The sequence below is a fragment of the Daldinia decipiens genome, assembly GCF_022478715.1.
Source record: "Daldinia decipiens strain CBS 113046 unplaced genomic scaffold F4813scaffold_13, whole genome shotgun sequence".
Lineage (NCBI taxonomy): Eukaryota > Fungi > Ascomycota > Sordariomycetes > Xylariales > Hypoxylaceae > Daldinia > Daldinia decipiens.
In genome coordinates, this window is record NW_026054556.1 from 212,379 (window position 1) to 235,818 (window position 23,440).

A 23,440-nucleotide genomic window follows, 5' to 3' on the forward strand; every position below is an offset into this window, starting at 1 on the left:
ACTTAGAATCCAAATGCATCGAGTTATTTACGTGAATCATAATTATCGTATTCGAGTCATGAATCTGCATGTTTCGGTCGCCAAGATGGCTAGCCAGCTAGCATACAAATAAACTTCCATCATTCCCTAGGTAGGTTCAACTTTAGGAGACGATCTTTACGGGATAGTCCGTATATGCATCTTCCCGTCGTCATCTTCTCGTCTTCCCATATTCCCGTCTTCCTACTTATACGTCGACATGCTATGAAGCGACAAGTATCGTCTACTATCAAGTAGATATCCGCATTGAAGCTATGGATCGGTAGAACCTAAAGATCCCATTGACCTACAGCCACCATGCTCCCGTCGTACTGAGCCTTAAAGTAGTAATAACTAAAAGCGAGCTAAGCGCTTCTACTACGTAAAGAAGCAATGATGATGTGCTCCGGCTTAGAAGTAATGTCAAGGTGAATTCGAGAAATTCCCCGAGTGCGTAGAGAGGCGGATAATCGACTTGCCATTTGACAGTCCGACAAAGCACGGCCACTTCCTTACGCGTTCGTCGTCGCCCACGTCCATCTCGAAGTACATGCATATTTCATTTCCCCGGATGCTGTTGTGCTCGTGCGCTGGTTTAGTGCTAGCGAAAAAGAGACGGTTAGATATCGGAGTCTGTGATAAAAGGAGGCCCGCATGGTGGATTTTAGGTATTCGGTACACGAGATTTACGTATGTACTTACCTTGCACAAATAGAGTCGCTGTCTTCCCGTTTCTCGCCCGCCTCGGCATCAATGGTGTCCCTTCGGGCCCGTCTGCGGGCCCGCACGCGATTGTAGAACATTCGGCACGCAGCTTGAATAGCATGTCCGATTCCTGCGACGACTAGAACAGGAGTGCCTAACGCGAGAGCCCAAAGCCTAGAGTAAAGAATTATTTAGAAACCACTACGAAACGAGAGGCTAGGGAAACGTGTCTGGGGTTCTTACGGAAGCTGGACGTTGCTAAGATGATGCCACAACGACAGTACAACACCGAGAATGGCAATCTCGGAACCCAGTTGTAGCGTCGTCCATGTAGACCAGTATAGAGCCATGAGGTCTTCGCCGTCGCAGAATTGCAGTGCTAGAAGCGCGTACACTTCGATCACTAGCAAGACGGCTGCGATTAAGAATAATAGCGTACACCACTGCGGTAATAAGAGTTAATAACTATCTCTCTAAGAGGCTTGGGCATATCTTAAGAGAAGACACCCTTAACTGGCTTGAGTTGGAAGTATTGACTTCCAAGGTACCTAGACTGGAAGGGTGTTTCAGCGGTTCATACAGCAAGGCCGATTTTAACTCTCCGCCGAAACTCATCTTCGCAGAACCCGTGTTTTTCTCGATACATCATCGTCCTATATATCCAGCATCAACATTAGTTAGTTACACTTCAACATCTCGGAGCTCGAAGACTGCATCACGTACGATTGATAAACCCATGACGAAGCAAATAGTATAAAGATGACCAGAAAAAAGAGCGTCCAGTAGATGCCGTCGAAATGGATTCTATCAAGACCGGACGCAAATTGGGCGTAGTGAGGGCATCTCAAAGGGTCGACAGGTGAAAATTGCCCGCCCATCTTGGTCTAGGGACAAACGGTAGACGGGCTACGTGGCGTGTAAATAGTAAATAAATAATAGGAATCAATGACGGCAAACGGAAGATACTTTTTTGCTGTCAAGATATATATAAGTGGTTTAGGTCTAGATGAGAGAGATTATTCCAACACCTTCAGTGACTACGAAGGAAGAGAGGGTATAAATGCCTCAGATAATCGAGCAAAGAAGTGAAGTCTCAAAACTAGAGGCAAAGTATAGGTGAACGCCAAGTATTGTCGAAGCGTCCTATGATGCGCTGCCTAGCTATGATGAATCGCGCAGTCCCTGTCTATACGCCGAAAGAGCGGCCGCGCATATTAGTCCCTAATATTTAGGCTGTAGAAACGGATAGCTTATCTGTTCCTTCAGGCCGATATGGGAGTAGTGATGTACATGATTAGGAGGCTGTGCAATTAGTAGATAAAATTTAGTAGGCAATTCAAGCAAACCTAATAACAACAATAGGGTTGCCATGCTTTCTTATTCACACCGCCCCCGGCTCGTATCGCTGTACATGGATTCGTTGTCTGTCACTTCCGGGGTCCGCGCTGGGGTGGAATAATATCGCGACCAGGTTTTGATGAAGATCGTTGCTAGAAGAGCAGATCCGGCTCTAAACTAATGTTATCTCATCTTGGTATCTTGGTGGCAGGGTGGATATCCTTGGTATACCACAAAGTGGATTCCGTAAGGCTCGTAACAATTCCGTAAGGAATAGTTGGGCTTTAGATCTACTAGAAGTCCATCCCTTCCATTAATTCTGTTCGGTCTAGGACCATTCCCTTCTGACCAATATACTCTCTCAGGGCATCCCAATCCGCTCCCTCCTCCTCGCCTTGGCGCCACTTCTCTCGAAATCCCCACGCACAGGCGATCTTATCCAGGGCGGCTCTCTCTTCTTCTCTTATCCACCGTAGCCGCAAAGGTACTCCCGGGGCCCAAGTCACTCGCTTCATCTGATCGTTCGCAGTAGTTAGCGCTACGAAGCCGATCGACGTTGTAAAGCCTACGTAGGCCAATATACCAGCGAACGCAACATTAGTCGCAGTAGCGCTGTCCATAGTATTTTGAAGATCGGAGAAGTTCGTCGCAAGTACGTATGCCGCCAACGGTGTTGCCGCAAAGGTCCCCACGGGCAGTAGGGCCTTGCGTAAGAGCTTGTTTCGGATGAAAGCTTTTGTGGCATAGGCGTTCTCGATAATCCCAACTGCCGCATCTAAATTCCTAGCCTCAATTGCAGTATCCAGAGCTTTCTCGATCACATTAGGCTCAATAGCATTTGCTACCTTGTTGGGATTTTGTTTTGCGTAGCTGATAGACCCCGCTCCTTCACGAGGCATGGGCTTTGATGCATACAGTTGAAACGCCTGGGGGAGTGTTTCAGGCTTGCCTAGTCGTGCTTGTACATCGACATATTTTTCTAGTAGCTCTGGCGTTATGAAGACGGGCGGGTGAGCTAAGACTGCATAGGCAGTATCTGATATCCTATCGATCATCTGTTTGACCTGGTCCATTATACTAGCAGTAGCAGTATTTATAGACTTGGGAAAGTTAGGATTGCTTGTGCTATCTAGCGAAAGTAGTTCAGAAGCAGCTGAATCAAACTCATTTATCATATGAGCGATTTGTGGTTGTACAGCATCGTCCATGATATAATCAGCCACTACGCGACATGCTAGGAGAGCAGCACTCACGTCCGCTTCTGGCGGTATGCGTTTGTTCAAGAGTACTTTTGATTTGCTTCGTTCCAAATAAGTCATCATATTAGTGACAGATGACAGCTCTTCGCTCGCTGCTGTCTTGGGTGTTGCCCTGATCTTACTATCATGTTCTCCTAGAGTATGCCGAGTGTTACCGGTCTCTAGTATCTTCTTTGTAGTTGGCAATATAGTGGAGGCTAAGAGGGCCTTCTGGAATGCATTTACTCGTAAGGCATGATGCACTATTTGCGGTCGATGCCGGATAGTATTATGAGAGCTCAATGCGGGGTTTGAGGAATAGAAACGACGAGTGAAGATAGAATCGCAAATCTGGCAAACCGACTGCGGTCGCGGGACTGCGGTCGGTCGAGGCATTGCTGCAATTTCTCTAATACGTGGGAGGCTGGCCTGTGGTGAATAATGCCCATGATAGACAGATACAATGAAAAGGATTCAATTAAGACCCGATAGTGAGACTTGGTAATAGAGATGTGACTTTATCGGCTCTTATCTTCCTCGTCACATGCAATATTCCAAATAATATTCAATATTCTTCAATGCCGTGATAGGTGGGGCAATCTACGCCTGCGCCACAAATGTGACGACAACGCGCGGCTGAAAAGCTTATGTTCCCAGTAATTCCAACGACGTCCAATAACTGCTAACTTATTCCTACCTCCTAAACCATCGATAAGGCACCAGCAAATTGCATTTCGCGTCATTACGTACCAAACCGCCTCTCTCACCCCTTCTACTTACAACATTGAAATCAAGAGATACCCATCGTAGTCAAGAAAAAACAGAACATACATCAAAACATACATCAAAACATACATCAATTCACTTTAACCAAGACACTTACACCGATTTCCCGTATTCTTATTAATTCGATACACGCACGGTGACGCCTACTTCAGATCTCAACTTATAACAATCCTCACCGACCCGATACACGCTCCTCTATCTCGCCTGCGTGACTGAGTATTTATACATACCAAGAGAGCCGGGGCCCAATCTCCGAGATGCCTCCTCCACCACCTCCTCCGCCGCCGCTCCCAGGCATGGGAGGGCCGCCGCCTCCTCCTCCTCCACCTGGTGGACTGCCACGACCGACTGCTGGTGCTGGCCGAGGTGCCTTACTTAGCGATATATCGAAAGGGAGGGCCCTTAGAAAGGCCGTTACGAATGATCGTTCTGCTCCCCAAGTAGCGAAAGCGTCAGGGGGGGGAGGAGGCGGAATGCCCACTGGAGGAGCGCCACCTGTTCCTACAATACCCAGGGGGGCTCCAGCCGTCCCGGGCGGCCTCGCACCACCGGTCCCGGGAAATAGAGCGAGTAACAATGACCACAATAGCGGCGGAGCGGCGGAGCCTGCGCCGCAGTTAGCAGGTTTATTCTCAGGCGGCATGCCGAAGCTAAAGAAACGAGGTGGAGGTGTAGATACAGGAGGTAAGTATCCCACAGTCCTACAGTCATATTAGGCTTGCCGACGAAGATTACTTACCGTGTACGTAGCAAACCAAAACGCATCGTATCTAAACGACACAGAGTCGTCAGGCCCGAAAGCGCCATTAGTACCGAGACCCCCTTTCGGATCTGCCCCCGCCATACCAACAGCTCCAGCTCGTGCAGTGCCCACACCCCCGACGACGGTCTCTCACGCCTCGGTAGCGACTCTAAGGAAGGCGATCAGTGATGTCCCAAGACCAAACTCGATGGCATCACTAGCATCCTCGAAAGGTCCCCCGCCACCGATAGGGAAGAAGCCGCCTCCTCCGCCCGGGTCCAGGAAGCCCTCAACCACACCATCACATTCTCACCCGTCTCATCCTCCTCCCTTACCGGGCTCACATGCGCCCCCGCCTCCTCCATCATCTGCTCCAGCGCCACCGGCACCTCCGCCTCCACCACCAATATCCGCGCCAGCGCCACCACCTCCGCCGCCAGTATCGGCACCCGCACCACCACCGCCTCCTCCGGCCGCAGCTCCTAGACCACCCCCTACTACAACGCGATCACAACCTCCTCCCCCTCCGCCGTCAGTACCGCCATCTAGCTCAACATCGCCAAACATCGCAGTCCAAGCAGCGATGCGTGCAACGGCAACAGGAGGCCGTTCTTCTTCTCCTACCGGCACACTACCCCCTCTCCCTCCGTCTTCCGCGCCAACACCACCTCCCATAACGCGAGATCCGTCTTCAAATCGCCAACGCACCAGCTCGAATCTCCGCTCGATGCTAGACCCGAGCACATACACGCTAGCTCCCAACGGCACCAGCAAGAGCCCGAGCCCCACCCCCACAGGCAGCGCAATGCCCAGCCCGCGCGAAGCAAGCAGAGGCGAGCGGTATATCATCCACGACAGCCGCTGGCGTTTCAAGGACGAGAGCGAATTCCCCAAGCCCCGACCCTTCCAAGGCGGTCCCCGCAAGTACCGAGCCGGTCGCGGGAGCAGCGTGCCGCTAGACCTAAGTGCGCTCTAGGGGGGTAGTCGTGGTCAAGGCATGGCAATGCTCAGGGGAAGAAGAGAAATTGGAAGGGGAGTGGGGAGGAAAACAGAAGATACAGGGGGCGTAAAGGAAAAGACCAAAAAAGAAGGGTATGACTGGTTGAGTATCCACTGGTGAAGCTTTAGCTTAGGTACCTAGGTACCCAAGTACGGACCCAAGCTAGGCCTATGTAGGAAATAGAAACGCGGACAGGTTATTCGAGGTCTTGTGGAAAAGGACGAGATGGGAGGAGATATGCCTAGTGTATGTGCATATGTACGTCCATGTATGTGCACTTCACTAGGTTAGAGGAATACCTATTAGTAGCGCAGGCGTTCATTCTCTGGTCTCTACATGCACTAACCTATGTAGTAGGTAGCAATAAGCCCTAGACTATATCACAAGTTGATTAGAATAAGTACTAGTTAGAGGCTAGCAACGTCAAGCATCATAGCAATTATAAGCTTCATGCCTGCGTCCTCTTGCCAAGTTTTACTCGTAAAGTATTAATTTTCATCGTAAGCAGACTTCGAATATATGATCCGTTGGAATTTAGCTACCTAACAAACCAGCTAATAGGTATGCGGTCATGCACATTAGTCAAGGACTATATGAGTAATGTCGTATTAAGGTTTCGAACAAGAAGTAGGAATTGCCATTTCGCACAAAGAGTATAATAACCATGAAGCAAAAGCCAGTCCGTACGCCAATCCAGATGCCAACACCCTCTTTCACCAAATCATAGACATTTTCACAATCACAAATAACGCCGGCCGTTCATACTCCCTAGCTGAGCGTTCCACTATCATAGAGGCCGTTTAGAAGTCGGGTGTTGCAAATATGTCTCTGTTCCCGAAGGGGGCATCTTATAGTTTTTCGCGTCCTGGAAGTTATCTCCCCAGTAACCTACTCCGTCAATATTCTTTACCACCTCAATCGCAGATGTGATAATTTCATCAAATGCCCCAGCTTTCTGGAGCTGCTGAGGTGTCCAAGAAACCTCCTCGCCTATTTCGAGGTCTTGATTCTGCTGTAGTGCCTTATTGATTACCTTGGATTGCAATGAGACCTCGTACCAGATTGGTAACTGGCCACGTTGCCGATCTCCATCGTACTTATCAAACAGGATGGTCACATTGCCATTTTCTCTGCCGATAATCCTTGGTGCCATGTCATGCACCTCGCAGATCTCTAATATGCTCGAAGTTGATGATTTCGAACCATGGGTGTTGGAAAAGGGCTGAATACATGCTCCGTTCCTCGTATAAGAGGCAATGTTGCGGGTTCGAACAAGGACTATCTCAGCCTGGTATACTCCTTTAACAACAAATTCCAAGAACGGTATGCCGGAGTCTTGTTGTCTATATCATAACATTAGCGAAGATGTAATAGATGAAACGGTTCAGTAGCAGTAAACTTACGTGATGCTCATGTTGTTAATAAGGTCCTCTGCAAATTCACGGTAAGTTAGGCCCAAGTCTTGCGACTTGGTGAGGGTGACTTGGAAGTCCCATACCCTCATAGGACAATGCACGAAGACAGCGCAGGAACCACCACCCCGTTCATAGATTCTATAGGTGAGTTCTTTGGCGTCAACCTCCAATGCGAGCTTATGAACCTTTTCGTCTGCTGTCTTAACGCGGCAGTAGATCTCATAAACAGTGCGACGAGCAGTGGGCACCCATAATCTTCGCCTAAAACTATCATGGGCAAATGTAATATGATTTGCATCCTCCCCATCTCCTGTCAGAAACTTTGTGAATATGACATCTTTAGGTCGGACATGATGTCTATCCAAGATCTCTTTCACGTCCTGTAATGACTTGACTTTATCTTGACAAGCGCTGCCCTTCAACCACACATGGTTGTGATTGACCTTTGTGAGACAGAAGCGCCCTAGTTCAGCTTTCAAAGACACTTTACCAGTGAAAGTTTCCAGAGAGCCCATCATTCGGACGAGCTTCTTGACGATGGCTTGGGTCAATTCGGGATCTGGATCTGGCCCTTTATGCACTTTTTCATAACCAGGTGGGCATTCTGGGGCTTGAAACCCATCATACCGGCGGCCTGCCTGCTGTCTCATGGTAGAGCGCCGAGGCGGGGGCGTGATGCTGGGTTCCACGCGAGGCTCTCCTATTTGAGCACCTTTCCATAACTGAATGAATGGGTCATCGCGTTCGGGTTTAGAGGGCGGTGGATGCTGAGGGACTTGTGTTTCTGACTGAGTGATGCTTATTCTCTCATTTTCTTTGTCGATACTTGTTGATAGCTCTTCTGTCTGTTGCTGATCAAACCCGATAAGGTCCTGTTCTACAACTTTTTCTATCGGGGTGTGAAATGACAGGGGGGGGCTTACTAGCCGAACATTCTCATCATTCAGATTTACCCGAGGACGTCCAGAAGGTTCCTGAGATTGGTTGTACTCTAGTTTAGGCACCTGGGCAACCCAAGAGGCAACCTGTGGGTTATTTCTAACGTCGAATAAGACCTTGTCCGAGCCAGGATTTCTAAACATCGGTTTGTAGTTCCATGTAGTGGGCAAGAATGCCTTATATGGTTCATTTCTGTCCCTCGGCGATATAGCTGGTGTAATGGTTGCTGGGCCTTTGATTGGTCGAGAACTGGTACGTGGTAAAGTCACAACAACACCCTGCTCAAACATTTTTCCGTATACGGAAGCCCCCTTGGCCAATTCATATTTCGCACGGTCAAGAAAGAAAGTCCTTAGGATTAGTTTCCTTTCATGAGCCATGTAAGTGAATGCCGCAGGACCTTTTTGCTTGTCCTCAGCATAAATAAAACTCTCGCAACGAGTATCAGCTTGATATGGCGACCCCTAAGAAATATTAGACTCAAACCGTGGCAATAGTAGTGGACCAACAAAACTCACAGCATATCTCGCAAGAGTATCTAACTTGCGTATCACTACATTTACCTCTTGAAGTGATCCACCGCCGATAAATACGGCAAGCTCGCCACTTTCCAACGCCAGGGCACAACCCGTGATATGTCGCAACTTGGCCAATACCTCGGTTGTTACTAGCCTTAAAGGATTTGGACCTCTTCCAAGAAGTCCATTGGGGATCTCCCATAGCGCTCTAGAAGTAGCCGCTTGGATTTCGGGAGGTCCACCGGCTAGCCTATACTCCGAGATGTCTGCGTCTGCACCCAATTCCCCATAAGGGAAAATCTTATTGCTGAAAGACTATATGCATATTAGATACTACTAGCAAGAGGCAGCAAGAGGCAGCACAGCTTTCTTCAAAGAAAAAATAGTAATAGAGAAACAAGAAAACCATGGAAAGAAAATAAACAATAAGAGGGAATACTCACCAATCCGGCAGCGAGCTCTCGTTCGGCTATGCCATCCAACACGGTCTGGCAAGCGGCCATCACCTCCGCTTCGTCGGCGGTTAGGCACCTCACCCTGACCCAAGAGGTTCTCGGGTCGTAGGACACTTGAAGTCTCTATAATCATATCAATAAACTGTTTAATACAAATATGTTTTAAGGCAAAGCAAGTTTGAAAAAGGAATAAGGGTTGAAACCTACTTGGAAGGCAAGTCGGAGTTTGCTAGTGAACTCCCGGAGTCCGTCTGGGTGGAATGCCCAGTTGGACACCAAGAAGAACTCGGTATCCTTTCCCTCTTTCCAGGCAGCTGCGGCTTCACGCGCTTCTTTCTCGGCGACCCACTTGGGGAAGTCGTTACGAAGCGCCTCAGCAACGCGCTCGGCGACAAGATCTTGCTGCACAGATACCTTAGACATGATGTTTCCTATTCTTAGGGATGTTAGCCTTTATTTAGGTGTTCATAGTCTTTGTGTATAGGTATGCATGTTGCAATCTTGTTAACTAGTTGAGAAGACGCGTCTAGTAACGTGTCAAGACGCGTCGTAGAGCACTTACCTTGAAGTTGTGTACACGTAGACAATTTGTTTTCAAAAGACCCTTCACAGTATTAGTTGGTACAATAATGGGGGCGGCGATAAGAGGCGGGTTAGAGGTAATTAGTGATACGGCACAACGGTATATTGAATAGGCAGGCAGGGAGAAGAATAGGACGTTTGAATTTAGTGAGGTCGGCGACGAGATACAAATAAAGAAGGCAAAGAGCCGGCAGTTTTCACACGAAATGAAGTTTTGAAAGATGAATATGCTCCACAAACAACGGCAGGTCACAAAGTCAACTGAGTCTTTAGGGTTGAGAAGTCGCGTCGGCGACGTGATGGGGTTTGTATTGGTAAAGGCTGCAGTTATGAGAAATGATGTATGTGAATTAGAACAGAGAAAGGAATTAACAGTACCTCAATACTTGTTATAGATAGTAGATGGCAAGTTGTTTTGAGATTGATGTTGGTTGTGAGCTTGGTTTGGGTAGAAGAGGTGAAGAAACTGAAGGATGAAGTTTGGAAGAAAGGATTGGAAAAGGTGGCCGCTCACTGCAAACCAAAATTGCATGCAAGTTAGCAGGAACGATTGGGGAGTAATCACCTAGGTAACTACGTAAGGTAGGTAGGTACCTACCTACCTAAACTAAGCGGTATAGGACGAGGGAAGTCGGTCTTTCCGAACCTTAATGACCCAGACGTTCTTTCCTGTCACTAACCGATGCAAGACAGTCCTCATTTTTTGGAATAACCACTAGGCCCCCCTATCTATCTGGGTACCGTAGGTGCCCACAATACATGTATGCCTGCATCAATCCCACATCCTACCTTATCAGGCGCTACTTCTTAGTCGTACTTGCTCTCGGGATGGCAAGTTCAGATCGGTTAGGTTTAGGTACATGTAACATAATAAAAGCACCCCTTAGATCAGGTCATGCCGTAGGTACTGGTGCATATGATGTGCACAAACATGTACCTAACGTACCTACTTAAGTTTTTCTTCTACAAACACATGTGCATTGCAGAGACGGACCTGACCAATCTGGATACATGTAGGTCAAGTACCTAGGTATGTAGCTCATGAACCACGAGATGCTTGCACATGTAGAACTAGACAATATTTTACTGTATTTGATTTTGACATAGAAGACCGTTATATCTAATCTTGTTTATCTTAGTCCACCTAGATAGCTATGGTTAAAGCAGTTTGATATAAATTGTGCGGCTGAGGCTCATGAAGTATGACCATCTGCCATAAAATTCACTGTCCTTCTAATAAACCAAATTAGTATTATAATGGAATAACATTGCGCATCATTAAAACATGAACATGCTACGTACTTAGGCACTTTGAACTACCTAAGGTAATTTATGAAAGGGTTGATTACCTATGTTAATAATTCGTATCACCCTTCATTTGGTGACTTCAAAGACAGACAATCATAAAATTGACCTGGAAGGCATTGAACCAAGTTTGGTGTTCCGCGAGGAATTTTCAACTAAACCATGGAAGTCTATGGCTACCTACCGAAAGCATCCTGTGTTATAGAAGTATTACCTATAATTTTAACAAATACGTTGGTATTTACACACATAAACCCTTGAAGCATACCCCTTTTATTATATTTTACATGATATACTATCCAGCATCGAGCTATACAATGTTATAGACAGTTTTCACAGAGTAAGTCAATAACAAATATTATATAAAATTGGAATAACAAGTAATCAAGGTAACCAACAACAATCAAGACATAGCAAGCACAGCTAAATCAGCCCTTAAAGTACAACGTGTTCTGGAAAAGCTGATTGTACCACAAGGTGGGATCAAATAGCATGGAAACAACTTTATTGTTCTACGAGGAGCCCTAGCCTAGGTTACTACGGGATCCCGTGGATATAAATACTAAACATGCCTGTTGTTCTAGGCCGATGGAAATGCCGACCCGGAGTGGACCACAGGGACAACGGGTTCACAATGATTCATTAATACGTTTCGACAAGATAACATGGTTAAAACATGACGGGTGATTTCATAATACCTCTGAACATTTAACGGAGAATAACCTTCAAGCCAAACAGTATTAATGGTTTGTGATACCAAACAAGAAGAGATGGTTGCTTAACTCTGCCGTTTAAATAATGCTATATGACCAATTTGCGCCATAATAACACATACAACCGTACAGATCTACTTATGTTATATAAAGGGGAAAGTTACATTGAACACCATGATGGGTTAAGACATAAAAAAGAAAGCACTTCGTGATCGGGTAGGGGAGACCTGGGCATATGATAGCCAGCAGATATATTTTATATAAAAGCCACCTTGGTAATAGAAGTTAAAACACTGGCAAGTTGACCTGAGGGAAATAGTCAATGCTTCTTTCATTATTCCTCCGTATGTGGTCGAAAAACCGAGTTCCTTACATTAAGTGATTTTTGTACCTTTGATGATAATACTGAATGTCATCAAGTGCTACTTTTGACGGATATGGTAGCATGGCCTTTGTTGGCCACATAGGTATGTAGTCATTAAAGCTTGCTAAGAAATATGTCAAACACTACCTAACGTCTTCATGTTGTATAAATAACCTGCCATGCCATGCTTGCACAAGGGTAGAAACATCCCTGGGGCTTACATATATTAGGTACTTATATTACGTTTAAGGATATACCGCACATGGTTATGGTGGATAGGATTATTCGATTGTAGGGTATTTGGGTGATTTGATTTGGTGAGTTTCAGTATCAGACGGTAGAAAAGGGGTATTATGCTTATGTAATCATTTTCTTTTCTGGCTGCAGCAGGCTGTAGTTCATTTCACTTAATGGTCAGGATGTGCTCAAATACTTGGTAGGAAAATCCTGGCTTGCCTAAAATAACAACTGGGACGAGTAGGTTCTTTGTAACACGACGTAGTACGGGAGAAGTATTCTAAGCGATGACAATGGTAAGTGTTGGATGCCTTAGCGATTAATAAACTCGAGCTGAGTGGAGCATATTAAGTACCCCTAAATATGTTCATCGCAAATGATTTCTTTCTATACCTACCTATAAACTGGTAACCTGGGTATATACAACGTAAGTGGACAATAGAAGGGAGGGTCATGAATGTAAATGTTCATACGCCTTTTGTTATACCAGCCAAGGGTCTCCTTCTGCCCCCTCAAACTTGGGGGCCTTATGATGAAATGAAAATGCCATGGACTACCGGGTCTCACTCTGATTTAGACCGCAATTATAGAATATCCTTTGCCTCGAACGCCAATCCTATGTATCGTAACATATCCAGACCAGAACTCTCTTCGAGTACCATTTCCTGACCTGGCCCTGGTCGCTCAATTTAGTCAACCATCGAGGTTGTATTATAAAATCCGAAAGGGAATCGCCGTAGGGTATCGCGAAGGGCGAAATGGTCGTTATTATAGTTCGAGTGGTATCATCTTGGTACTAGCGACATGCTTGGAAGTGCGGAGCCGCGATGCGCCAGGTTGGAATAGGGGAAAACAAAAAAAAAAAATGAGGTAGACTACAATTTTAAAGCCGCCATTTTAGTACATAGTAGAGGAATATTTTTGTCGAAGAGGAGCAGACCCGCGTGAGTTTCCGAGTGTTCAGGGCGTTTTGCCAACGAAAGGGCTGCACGGCAAAACTAGGAGTATATCACTACTCAGCGCCCTTCACATTTTTCTTCACGTTAAGTGCCCATTTCAGCTGGCCAAGTACGCGCTTCGCCTCCTCGAGAGCCCTCTCCTGCTCTTCTCCTCTCTCATGGGCGATTGTCTTGATATCCTTTAGCGCTTGCTCCTGTTCGCGCTTATAGGCCTCAAATTGCTGGGCAATTTCATCCTTTTGCCGCTGCAGGTCTCGAATGTTTCCGTCTTGCTGGTCACATAAATCGCGGAGAACGTTGATTTTTTCATCGTCCGTCCTACGTTCCTCAACCAGTGCTTTAATTCTGCCCTCAAGACCCGCCATGGCACGCTTCACTTCGTCACCCTGATCCTTCCAATGCGACGATATGGCATTGTATCGACCCTCCATTAATGCCGCATGCATATTAGCCTCTTCGACCTGAACCTTGGTGTCCTGGCGACTCTTCTCCATCTCTTCACGCCATATCCGTTCACGTTCTTGAGCATCTGCTGTACGCTTCTTCTCGAGGTCAACTATAGACTGTAGGTGCTCGACTTGACGTTCTTTGCGACTCAATAACGTCTTGGTTATTGTGGCTTCTAATAGGCGGGATTCATAGTCTGCGACCATATGCTCCATCTTGTCTTCGATTAGTTTAGCTGCTTGCTTTGCTTCCTCGGCCTTAAAACGCTCAATCTGGATATCCCGTTTCAAGGCCTCGTTGTCCGACACTAATTTATTAATCACTCTGCCTGTCTTTCCTAAACCGGCCTTACCGACGGTGCCGTCCCATTGCGGCGAACTTTCCGGCGCTCCGCCTGAACGATCTTCGGGCATAGGTGTCCCCGGAACCTGTAAAGATACGGTTGGATCCTCCGCCATCTCTTCTCCGGGGGTCGGATCACTTGCAGGCATATACAGGTCTTCACCTCGCGATATCGGTAAAGGCGGCCCTAAGCTAGGTGATTGCGGTTTTAACCTGACTGTTGAGCTGCTCTGCGCTTGTTGAGAACTATATGATGTGCCGCTGACATTGCTATTAATGGAACTTGAAAATCCGCTGTTTCGCGCGGACGGCGATTCCGACGAGATATCTGAAGGTGCCTCAAAGCTAGGGACGGTACGGATGGTAGATGGCATTTTGCTCTTGCTCTTGTTCTTGCCGTTAGGAGAGAAACCAGAGTTGGCATAGGTGTTGTGTTTTGACTCCAGGGTCGGACTGTGGGTACTCATGATGTTCACGTTGTTGAAAGTATGCGCCGGTTTCGATTTTGAATTGGCATTTAGTACACTATTGTCTGTGTATGTAGGTTCTATAGAAGAATATGTTAGTCTAGTTCCACCGCTTTCTGATTTGGAATATAGTGGTAATTTTGCTTTGTCCCGAACAGTAGGCCTAGAAGATGTAAGGAGACAAAGTTTCAGCTGTCTCCGAGACAATGCCAATGGATGTTTTGTGGGATAGAAACAGAAATGAGTGGATTATGCGAACATGTAAGCTGGATTATGTTTACCTTGTTTAATGCTTTGTCGAGTGGGAGTCAACGGCTCTCGATTAGGAATAGGACGTATTCGAGGGTTTTGCAATCGACTGGGCATTTCTCATTTCCCGAGTTTTTCTTGTTCACGTAGGGATGTTACGTCGCCTGTCAACGGATGGCTAGTAGCGAGAAAGATATCGAGGGGTAGATAAGCGCTTTATGACTTGTAGCGTTTTGCCTAGTTTGACGTTGGGTGTGTGGCGTGGAAGTGGAAGGGTTCTAAATTCGAGTTTGGACGCGATGGTGCCGGGGATATGTCATCCGGAGGACGGAGGACAAGGGCGCAAAACCGACGTCAATATACGAAGTAGATAATGGCTCTGTACAATGAAAGAGTAGTAAAGGTATAAAGGAATATGGAGAAAGCTCTTCGATTTTTGGCTATGCGCTCAACTTGGATCTTGGGTGTATTCTGTACATACGAAAGTAGCAACTTTAGGTAAACTAATGGAATTCTAAGGCTGACTTAAAGACGGAGGAGCAGCATTGAAATACACATTTCCATGTTTATGTGTACTATTATGTCGTGGGCCAGATCGCGGGCCTCCCCAATGTTGTTCTGTCAGACTACCTAAAAAAGGTATTCAGTGTAGTATTTACGAACAGCTGCTAGCGACTCGGCCTTGCTGTAGAAATACGGTACAATGATGCATTTAAAACGTTCGTGGCTGTTGAAAACGCGCTTTGCTCCTTTTGGTCTAGGCTCAACATCATAGCGTTGGCATCTGTACATAGTAGGCTGGCATCTGCATTAAAGCCACGCGTTAAGCCACTTTGAACCGCTTGAGCAGTCAGACTGGAAATTTAAGAATGCTGGGGTATTGGGTAACCCCGTGTCTAGTCCCTAACCAGGTAGGTACCTTAGGTACCTAGGTAGCTTCAATGATTCAACGGGCGCTATCTTACGCGGTATCAATCGACGCGTTTTGTCCCGTATCCCACCTTTCAAACTCCCTCCACAGTACCTTATGGGGTACCCATTCGTCCCAGCAACCACCGCGCACAAGATGTCATGGATGCAATTCAACTCTTCCCGACGGACGGTACCTAATTTAAGGGCCGCGATATACCCGCTTCTGATATATCAACATCTCTACCTTAAATTGGATCAAAGGTGACGGGGATGGTTACATGTGTAGGTTAGATCCGACAGCTTATTCGCAGTAATCTCCGTCAGAATTGCCCGCCATTCCCTCTTAGACGTCGCGTTTGCAATAGCGAACGAGAGACGCGTGCAATTATTGTACTCGGACGCGTGAGATGGTCTGCCGATCCTAGACTATATCATTTATTTACGATTTTCATTGGAATTTTGAGCAACCGCCACATTTTTGCGAAGAATTCAACGTGAGATATAGTTAAGATTAATATTTCTACTATTTTAATTTAATTATTAGGCAATTATAGTGCTTATGCAGTAGTCTAGTGGTTAGATTAGGTGCCTATATGTATGTATAGGTATACATGGCTCTCAGAGTCTATTCGGGAATAAATCGTAATGCTACTTACCTACATAGGTACCTATCATCTTGATTCTATCACTAAACTCTAGTTATAATCAACAATTACCTTGCTTTGGGACACGTCCGCTGACTGGAGCGTGATATGTGTTTCCAGGCTAGAACTATTAGTTTGCAGACATCAAGAAAATACTCTCATAAAACATATGCCTTTCTCTAGGTCTCAAGCCATATATCAAAATGGCGGCGCTCTCTCCGCTTGACAAACTTATGCCCCGGGGCTACATCCGCCAAATGTTTTGCTTCCCCTCGTCACATGCCGATGCTGTTGATACACTCAGAACAGGCTTAAGGGGGGTTGTAAATCATGTCCCCTACCTTCTTTCCGGGGTCCTTATTGGCAAAGACCAAAAACATATTTCCTTCAGTAACCCTTACCAAACACTAGAGGACCTCTACTTTAAACAAGACATTTCAGATACCATTGATTACGCCACTATCAAAGCACAGGATTTCCCGCCTTCGGCATTTACTGCACCGGGGATCATACCTCCTGACACGCAGCCCCCGTTTCTGAACCCGGCGCCGGTATTCCGGGCGAGCGTGTCGCTTGTTAAGGGTGGATTCATACTGTGCGTTGCCGTTCATCATTGCACAACCGACATCACTGGATTCGGGGCCTTGCTTAGGATATGGGCCTCTTACTGCCGCACAGGCACGTCTGCAGCGGCTGGATTTGACCCGTCTTGGCTAGACCGCGGAGCCTTGATTGAAAGACATAGTAGCCCCGACGTGACAGCGCCTACTTTTATGCCTAGGTTGCTCCACGCCCGGGGACCTGACGACTATGCTAGGCTTGCTGGTCCGGTATCATTACTTAATGATCTTAGGACCGGCATATTTTTCTTCCCGCAAACGAAGCTACAGGCGCTGCAGCATACTGTGAATGAGCATATCGCTTCTCGGGGGAATACAGGCTGGGTTTCTTCAGGCGATATTCTCACAGCGCTGCTTTGGAGTGCTATATTAGCCGCCGAACAAGAATTGTCCGTCACCGAATCGGACACAACGACTAACCAAACGGATACCAGCACAATAGGTTTCCCCGTGAACTTTCGCTCTCGTTATAACCCACCCTTACCCGCAAACTACCTCGGTGCCGCCTTTATGATGACAGCCGCCACAGCTTTACGGACGGACCTAATATCTTTTGCTACAAAGGCAGCCTCTTCTGGTGGCCACGCCCTATCAGATCCTATCTCAACCTCAAAACTAGCCGAGATTGCTTTCACAATTCGTGCTTCCCTTAGCAGTGTTGATGAGCAAAGCGTGCGAGATGTACTGACATATTTAAATACCGCGTCTAGTGACCATCCTCCAATCACGCTGGGGCCGCGCCATGATGGCATATCAATCGTCTCGTGGGCCGACCAAGGCGTGTATGAGTTAGATTGGGGCGTTGCTATTGGGAGATGTGACGCCGTCAGGTTGCCCAAGTTAGCATCTAAGAGATACCCTATCGTTCTACCTAGGATCCCAAGCAGGACCAACGGCGACGTGGGAGGTTTAGAGGTAATTGTTAGCTTCGATAGGCAAGTGTTCTTCAAATTTGAGCAGAGTTGGCCGATTAGACAATTCGCGACCACTCGATGTCGTTCGTAAAGCAGGATGTAGTGTTCATGTACACGCCGAGTTAACCTCGTAATCTTATAGAGCCGCATGCTGAGAACTCATATTCACAATATATTTTATAGAGGTACCTAAATATCATAGTGGGTTTTAACCTACGTTTTGGACATATGTATATCGCGAGAAATCATCATAATAACACCTCGTAAAGTACTTTATATTGTAAATCGTGATTATGTGCAAGTATTAACTGATATATACATGTAAGATGGTAGGAATATCGTGGAAGTCCATAAGCCCAAAGACGAACTAACTCCAAGGATACATGTCCCTATTTTATAGCGCAGTTACCGGTATTCATTATGATTGGTTGTGTTTTACCAACGCGATCAATTCGTCGTGTTCGCCGCTGTTTTTCAGCATGCCCCAGAAGGCGCCCTCAATGTCGATCAAGTCCCTAGGGGAACCGGCTCTGTAAAGTGGTCAATAATGAACAAAGATAATAAAGAACTCAAATAGGGGACATACTCTATAACTTTTCCTTCTTCCATAACAATTACTTGGTCATAATCGATGATAGTCCGCAGACGATGGGCAATGGTTATGATTGTCGAGCCAGCAAACTCCGAACGAATGATCTGCTGCATGCGCACGTCCGTCTCGTGGTCCACGGAAGCCGTCGCTTCGTCCAAAATAACGACTTTAGACCGGCGACACATAGCACGTGCGAGCCCGAGAATCTGTCTTTGTCCGTTGCTAAAGTTCTTACCGTTGGCCGCAACTTGAGTATGAATAGAAACTCCACGACCAGACGCTTGGCTATCGGCGTCGTGGATTTGGGTTAGACCGCACGCCGTAAGGACAGACTGCAGTTCTACCTCATCGAGTTGCCCTAAGGGGTCAAGATTCGATTTGATGTCCCCAGAGAAGATGACCGAGTCCTGCGGCACGAAGCTAATACTTTCTCGGAGACGTTTGAGAGGTATGTTGCTAATATCAACACCATCAATCACGATACTACCGGAAACGACGTGTGTGGAGCGTAGTAGGGAACGCGCAATGGTACTCTTACCACTGCCGGTACGACCGATGATGGCAACTCGCTGACCAGGCCGGGCGTTAAGTTTCACACCCCGCAGAATATCAGGGCCGTCCATCGAGTAGCGAACAGTCACATTCTGGAACTCTACATGACCAGTTGCCGGCCAAGCTGCAGGAATCTCAGTTGCTTTCGACTTTTCTTCCTCGGGGTTTACCTCAGGCTCGATTTCTGCGTACTCGGATACACGTTGAAACGAATTCAACTCCACTTCTAACTCGTTCATGTTCCTCACTAATGTCAAGATAGTTTGGCTTAGGCCAATAGCGTTAGTTAGCGAGAAGCCAACAAGACCCGGCGAGCCAGATTTATAGTAGGCTATGCATCCGGCTGCGACCGCTACTGTAGCAGCGCAAAAGTCGGAACGGATAGACACCCAGCGGTTGCAGTTGTATTGAGCTTCCATCGCGCGCATATACACGGCGAGCTTGTCAGCAAGGATGGTCTGGAAGACATCGTCCATCGGCTGGCGAGCTCTGATGACCGCAAGACCTCCGGCAGAATCGCTGAAGTGGGAGAAGATAGGTGAAGTTTGCACGGCGCAGAGGCGTTTGATCGATATCTGCGCTCTCGCGTATACTTCTCCTGTAGCAAAGCCGAGAAAGCAGAAGAAACTCGCCGGTAATGCAAAAATTGGCATGATGGACGCAATACTTGCCAACCGCAGAGCAAGCCTAATTCCGTTATCAAGTGTCATGCGTAACCAGTCAACTAGAAGGCTGTCCATAGACTGTATATCTACACCGAACCGGTTGATAATACGACCGACAGGCGTATTATCGTACCAAGATATAGGAGCATTGAGAACAGCAACAATCAGTCGCTCGTGCATAGTCTTCGCCGCTTTCCACCCTCCCCTTTGATAAATATAATTGTTGAGAAATTGGAGGGATATGAACGCCATGACCGTGCCAATATGTATGAGGAGATATGTTGTCGCTTTGGAAGAGTAGTCGGGCTTGGATGATAATCCAGTCCAGATGGACAACCAAAATGTGATCGAGAAATAGGCAATTTGTACCAGGAAGGTATTCAGGATCGTTAGAGTAGCGGTAACGTAGCCCCCAAAGAGTAGCATATATCTAATAACTGTTTAGGGGATTCTAATTAGCGTCGTTCCTTGTAGTCGTAGGGTCTTGAAGAAACTTACTGAATCCACGTGGGACGCGCCCCGACGCCCTCTTCTCTTCGGTTGCAGTTTCGTCTACGTCCACTTCGTGAACTTCATGATTTACTAAGTCGGTAGTTTCATCTTGTACAAGAATTCCTCCTGTCGGAGGGGCCGTGGTTGATTGCGATGAGAAATCGACGTCAATCTCTTCCTGGTGGGTTGTCCAGTACGACTTGGCGTCTTTGGAAGGACTTTTAGCATTTGTCTTCACATAAGACACTCTCCCCTGAGAAAACGCCACCAATAGTTCGGCATCTTCTATAGCCGTGGTAAAATGTGTTACTAGAATGATTGTCCGGTCGTCTAGGAGTCCGCTACGGAAGCATCGCTCGTAGACCCTCGAGGCAGTATGAGTGTCAAGCGCAGAGAATACATCGTCTAGAAGAAGGGTGGAAGACGATGAGTATAATGCTCTCGCTAATGATATCCTTTGTTTCTGACCTCCGGAAAGGCTAGACCCCTGCTCTCCTGCATGCGTCAAGTCGCCCGAAGGCAATTGTGCCAGGTCTTCTACGAGGTCGCAAGCATGGATGATTCGCCTATATCGGCACTCGTCATATGAGCTATAGAACAGAATGTTTTGTCGGATGGTGCTGTTTTGTAACCAGGCTGTCTGGGGCACGTAGGCTACGTCTGGAGGACAAGTTGCCTTTCCGCTTTCAAGAGTTGTCTCGCCCAAGAGCGATAGGAGCAAGGATGTCTTGCCACTACCGATTGGTCCCGTCACGATATTAAGCGCCTTTTCGCGAAATGAGATGGATATATGACGGAGTCGGAATCCGGAGGAACGTGTCAAGCAGAAAGTCGCATCTGTGAGCTCGGGCGGGCCAGCTGGGAGACGTTTTCTTTCCTCGGCTAGTTCGAAAAACTTGTCGACTCGTTGTAGTGATTTATGACCTTGTGCTACCCATTGGATGACCTTAGAGAGCCATACGAACTGCGCCCGTAATATTTCCGTGAGGGACAGTGCTGTGAAAGCCGTCGGAGCTCGCAGTGGTCGATCTGTAAAGAGGACAAATGACGTGAACATAGCGAGGAGACTGACAAGAGAGAGCATATCGCCAGCCATGAAAATGAGCATAGAAGTTACGTTGCGCTTCCAGATCCGCTGTTGTTCTGTAGCGCGAATGGTGTTGATCATCTTGGCTGCCACATCTTCCCAAGCGAAGAATTTTAGAGTTCGAATCGACTGTAAATATTCAGAGATTCTTGACAGTCGACTATCCGTTACCTCCATTACCAAGCCGTGCAACCGAGACTGGCGTCCGGAAAGCCGGGCGGGAAGCGAGGTAAGAGATAGTAGAACTGCAACGCCAATAAGAGATGACCACCCTAACAACTGGTATAAAAACGTCATAGCTATTACCGCTGACACCGTACTCGCTGTTAGAGCGTAGAATATGTCAGTTACATTAGCGATCGCATCAGCATCGTATGACAGTAGGCTTTCCATATTGACAGAGTTTGTCTTATCCTTTGTTTCCGTATCTTTGGATCCGGGTTGTGTCTGTGGGTCGATTTTTTCTTGTATGCTGTTGTCTGTCCTTGCCCATAACATCGTCTGGTATATTTCCTGGATCATAGTCGCTTTGGATAGTACAAGGAGCCGCGTGCCCGCAAATATAGATCGTTGGTAGCAGACAGAACGAGTCATAGGCCCGACGAATAGGAGTGCAATCCACACGAATGGATGAACGACTGTAGCGGTTGCGTCAGGGTCTTCGAGATAGCCCAAAAGATAGAACATGGCACATGGCGCAAGATACTCTGCCATTGCGGTTGCGATTGACCAGAGCATTATCGTCTTGATATCGTTCCGAAACGTTCGACAGAGGGTCCAGAAAGTTCTTCCCCCTTTTAAACGAGCTTTGCGCATACGTTGTAGCAATGTTGTCGGCGCATCGTATGTCGGTAGAGGAGGAAGATCGTCTATGACCAAGTCCCGGGAGAAGCCCCGAACCATGAGATATGTAAGCCATTCGTAAGAGAGATAATACGAGAACCACGAGCAGGTTTCTTCGGGAGATAGTTCCCCATCCACGTCATCCGAGCCCTGACTCTCCGGGTTAAGCTCTTTCCTTCGTACAAGACGTGGCGAGACGAATGAAGCCATAAATGCAGATGCCAGGCAAGCGAGTTTAACGCACTCAATACTTGACGGGTTATTATGTGGACCAATAATCGCAATGGGCAATAGGAGTCTGATAGCTTCCAAGATGGTGAAAATCACTATTATAATGTTCATGTGGCGGCTCAAAAGAATGCTTACAGCCTTGAGCCTCCAGGCGAATTGTGAAATTCCCAGGAAGAGCAGATAGCCCAAAGCAAGTGATTCCATCCATGGTCCATTTTGGAACTTGAAGTACAGCGTCAGAGATAATGCTGCAGCGAGGGTAGCTATTTGCGTAATGGCATACTCGAGCGGTGTATAAGGCCTACATATCCGGTCGACACGACACTTTTCCGTGCGGCGGTAGAATCCATTGGACCAAATAATAGACACTAATAGTAATACAAGGGATAGTCCAGCGCATGCGAGTTGCAAGCGACCATTTCCTATAAAGTTAGATAGCTTGGCTACACGGCGTTGCCATATTTCACTACGGGACTAGTTAGGCAAATACTGATAAATATAAGAAAACTGCAATGAGCTTACATACCTCTCAGGAGTTTTCTCATCCAATAGGATCCCGGGGCCTACAATTGGTATCTGCGACACATCGGAGTTCATGAGGTGCTGGAGAACTCGGTGCATGTTCGTCCTCGTCGTAGTCGTAGGGCATGTTTATTCTCAAGTGTGTAAGTCCAGCGGCCGGGGACGAAATGCTTTAAACACAAGGCGATAGATTACCTAGGCGGCCCTTAATTAGGCCCTTTTCACAGCTCGGTTTAAGCCGCCCGTTGACGACTTCACTAAATGGCCGCTTAGAGTAACACTAATATTTGGGGTTAGCTACCTGTTCTATATGAAGGCCGAATATCCCTTAAAAACGGCTTATGATAAAAATGTAGCTCTAACATCGCTAAGCTACTATCTATTATTGGACATGAGGATACCGACGCGGCCTGGTCCGAGAGGCGAAGGCTTGATAAATGCGGTAGCTATCACCCGATTGGATAAACTAGCCCTGTCGAGTTATACTTCATACTCCATACTCCATATATCTCCGTGTAAGACGATAAAAAAAGATTCAATTAAAAGC

The 23,440-nt window shown here is 47.0% G+C and overlaps 7 protein-coding genes across 7 annotated transcripts; 2 read left to right on the top strand and 5 right to left on the bottom strand.

Moving 5' to 3' along the window:
- Positions 1-276: 276 nt before the first annotated feature.
- On the bottom strand, positions 277-1,977 carry F4813DRAFT_47188 (uncharacterized protein). The gene is made up of 5 exons (XM_049248530.1): positions 1,447-1,977; positions 1,304-1,376; positions 967-1,166; positions 721-897; positions 277-619 (listed from the first exon to the last, which is right to left on the bottom strand). The coding sequence occupies exons 1-5, from the start codon at positions 1,599-1,601 to the stop codon at positions 442-444; spliced, it is 783 nt and encodes a 260-aa protein (XP_049100339.1). The 5' UTR covers positions 1,602-1,977; the 3' UTR covers positions 277-441.
- Positions 1,978-2,354: 377 nt separating this feature from the next.
- Positions 2,355-4,008, bottom strand: F4813DRAFT_380320 (uncharacterized protein; the record flags this gene model as incomplete). The annotated part of the gene is made up of 2 exons (XM_049245552.1): positions 2,355-3,224; positions 4,006-4,008. 2 exons carry the CDS (start codon positions 4,006-4,008, stop codon positions 2,355-2,357), a joined length of 873 nt encoding a protein of 290 aa, XP_049100340.1.
- Positions 4,009-4,226: 218 nt separating this feature from the next.
- F4813DRAFT_47245 (uncharacterized protein) lies at positions 4,227-6,209 on the top strand. Its single transcript, XM_049248531.1, has 2 exons — positions 4,227-4,769; positions 4,836-6,209. Exons 1-2 carry the CDS (start codon positions 4,343-4,345, stop codon positions 5,801-5,803), a joined length of 1,395 nt encoding a protein of 464 aa, XP_049100341.1. The 5' UTR covers positions 4,227-4,342; the 3' UTR covers positions 5,804-6,209.
- F4813DRAFT_356607 (uncharacterized protein) lies at positions 6,185-8,369 on the bottom strand. Its single transcript, XM_049243007.1, has 3 exons — positions 7,231-8,369; positions 6,382-7,170; positions 6,185-6,327 (listed from the first exon to the last, which is right to left on the bottom strand). Exons 1-2 carry the CDS (start codon positions 8,322-8,324, stop codon positions 6,615-6,617), a joined length of 1,650 nt encoding a protein of 549 aa, XP_049100342.1. The 5' UTR covers positions 8,325-8,369; the 3' UTR covers positions 6,185-6,327; positions 6,382-6,614.
- Positions 8,370-13,367: 4,998 nt separating this feature from the next.
- F4813DRAFT_380321 (uncharacterized protein) lies at positions 13,368-14,570 on the bottom strand (the record flags this gene model as incomplete). Its single annotated transcript, XM_049245553.1, has 1 exon — positions 13,368-14,570. One exon carries the CDS (start codon positions 14,568-14,570, stop codon positions 13,368-13,370), a length of 1,203 nt encoding a protein of 400 aa, XP_049100343.1.
- A 1,831-nt stretch (positions 14,571-16,401) lies between these two features.
- Positions 16,402-18,152, top strand: F4813DRAFT_356612 (transferase family-domain-containing protein). The gene has a single exon (XM_049243008.1). The coding sequence runs from the start codon at positions 16,579-16,581 to the stop codon at positions 17,998-18,000; it is 1,422 nt and encodes a 473-aa protein (XP_049100344.1). The 5' UTR covers positions 16,402-16,578; the 3' UTR covers positions 18,001-18,152.
- An 11-nt stretch (positions 18,153-18,163) lies between these two features.
- On the bottom strand, positions 18,164-23,440 carry F4813DRAFT_356615 (abc transporter). Its single transcript, XM_049243009.1, has 4 exons — positions 22,898-23,440; positions 20,217-22,837; positions 18,496-20,155; positions 18,164-18,439 (listed from the first exon to the last, which is right to left on the bottom strand). The coding sequence occupies exons 1-4, from the start codon at positions 22,990-22,992 to the stop codon at positions 18,328-18,330; spliced, it is 4,488 nt and encodes a 1,495-aa protein (XP_049100345.1). The 5' UTR covers positions 22,993-23,440; the 3' UTR covers positions 18,164-18,327.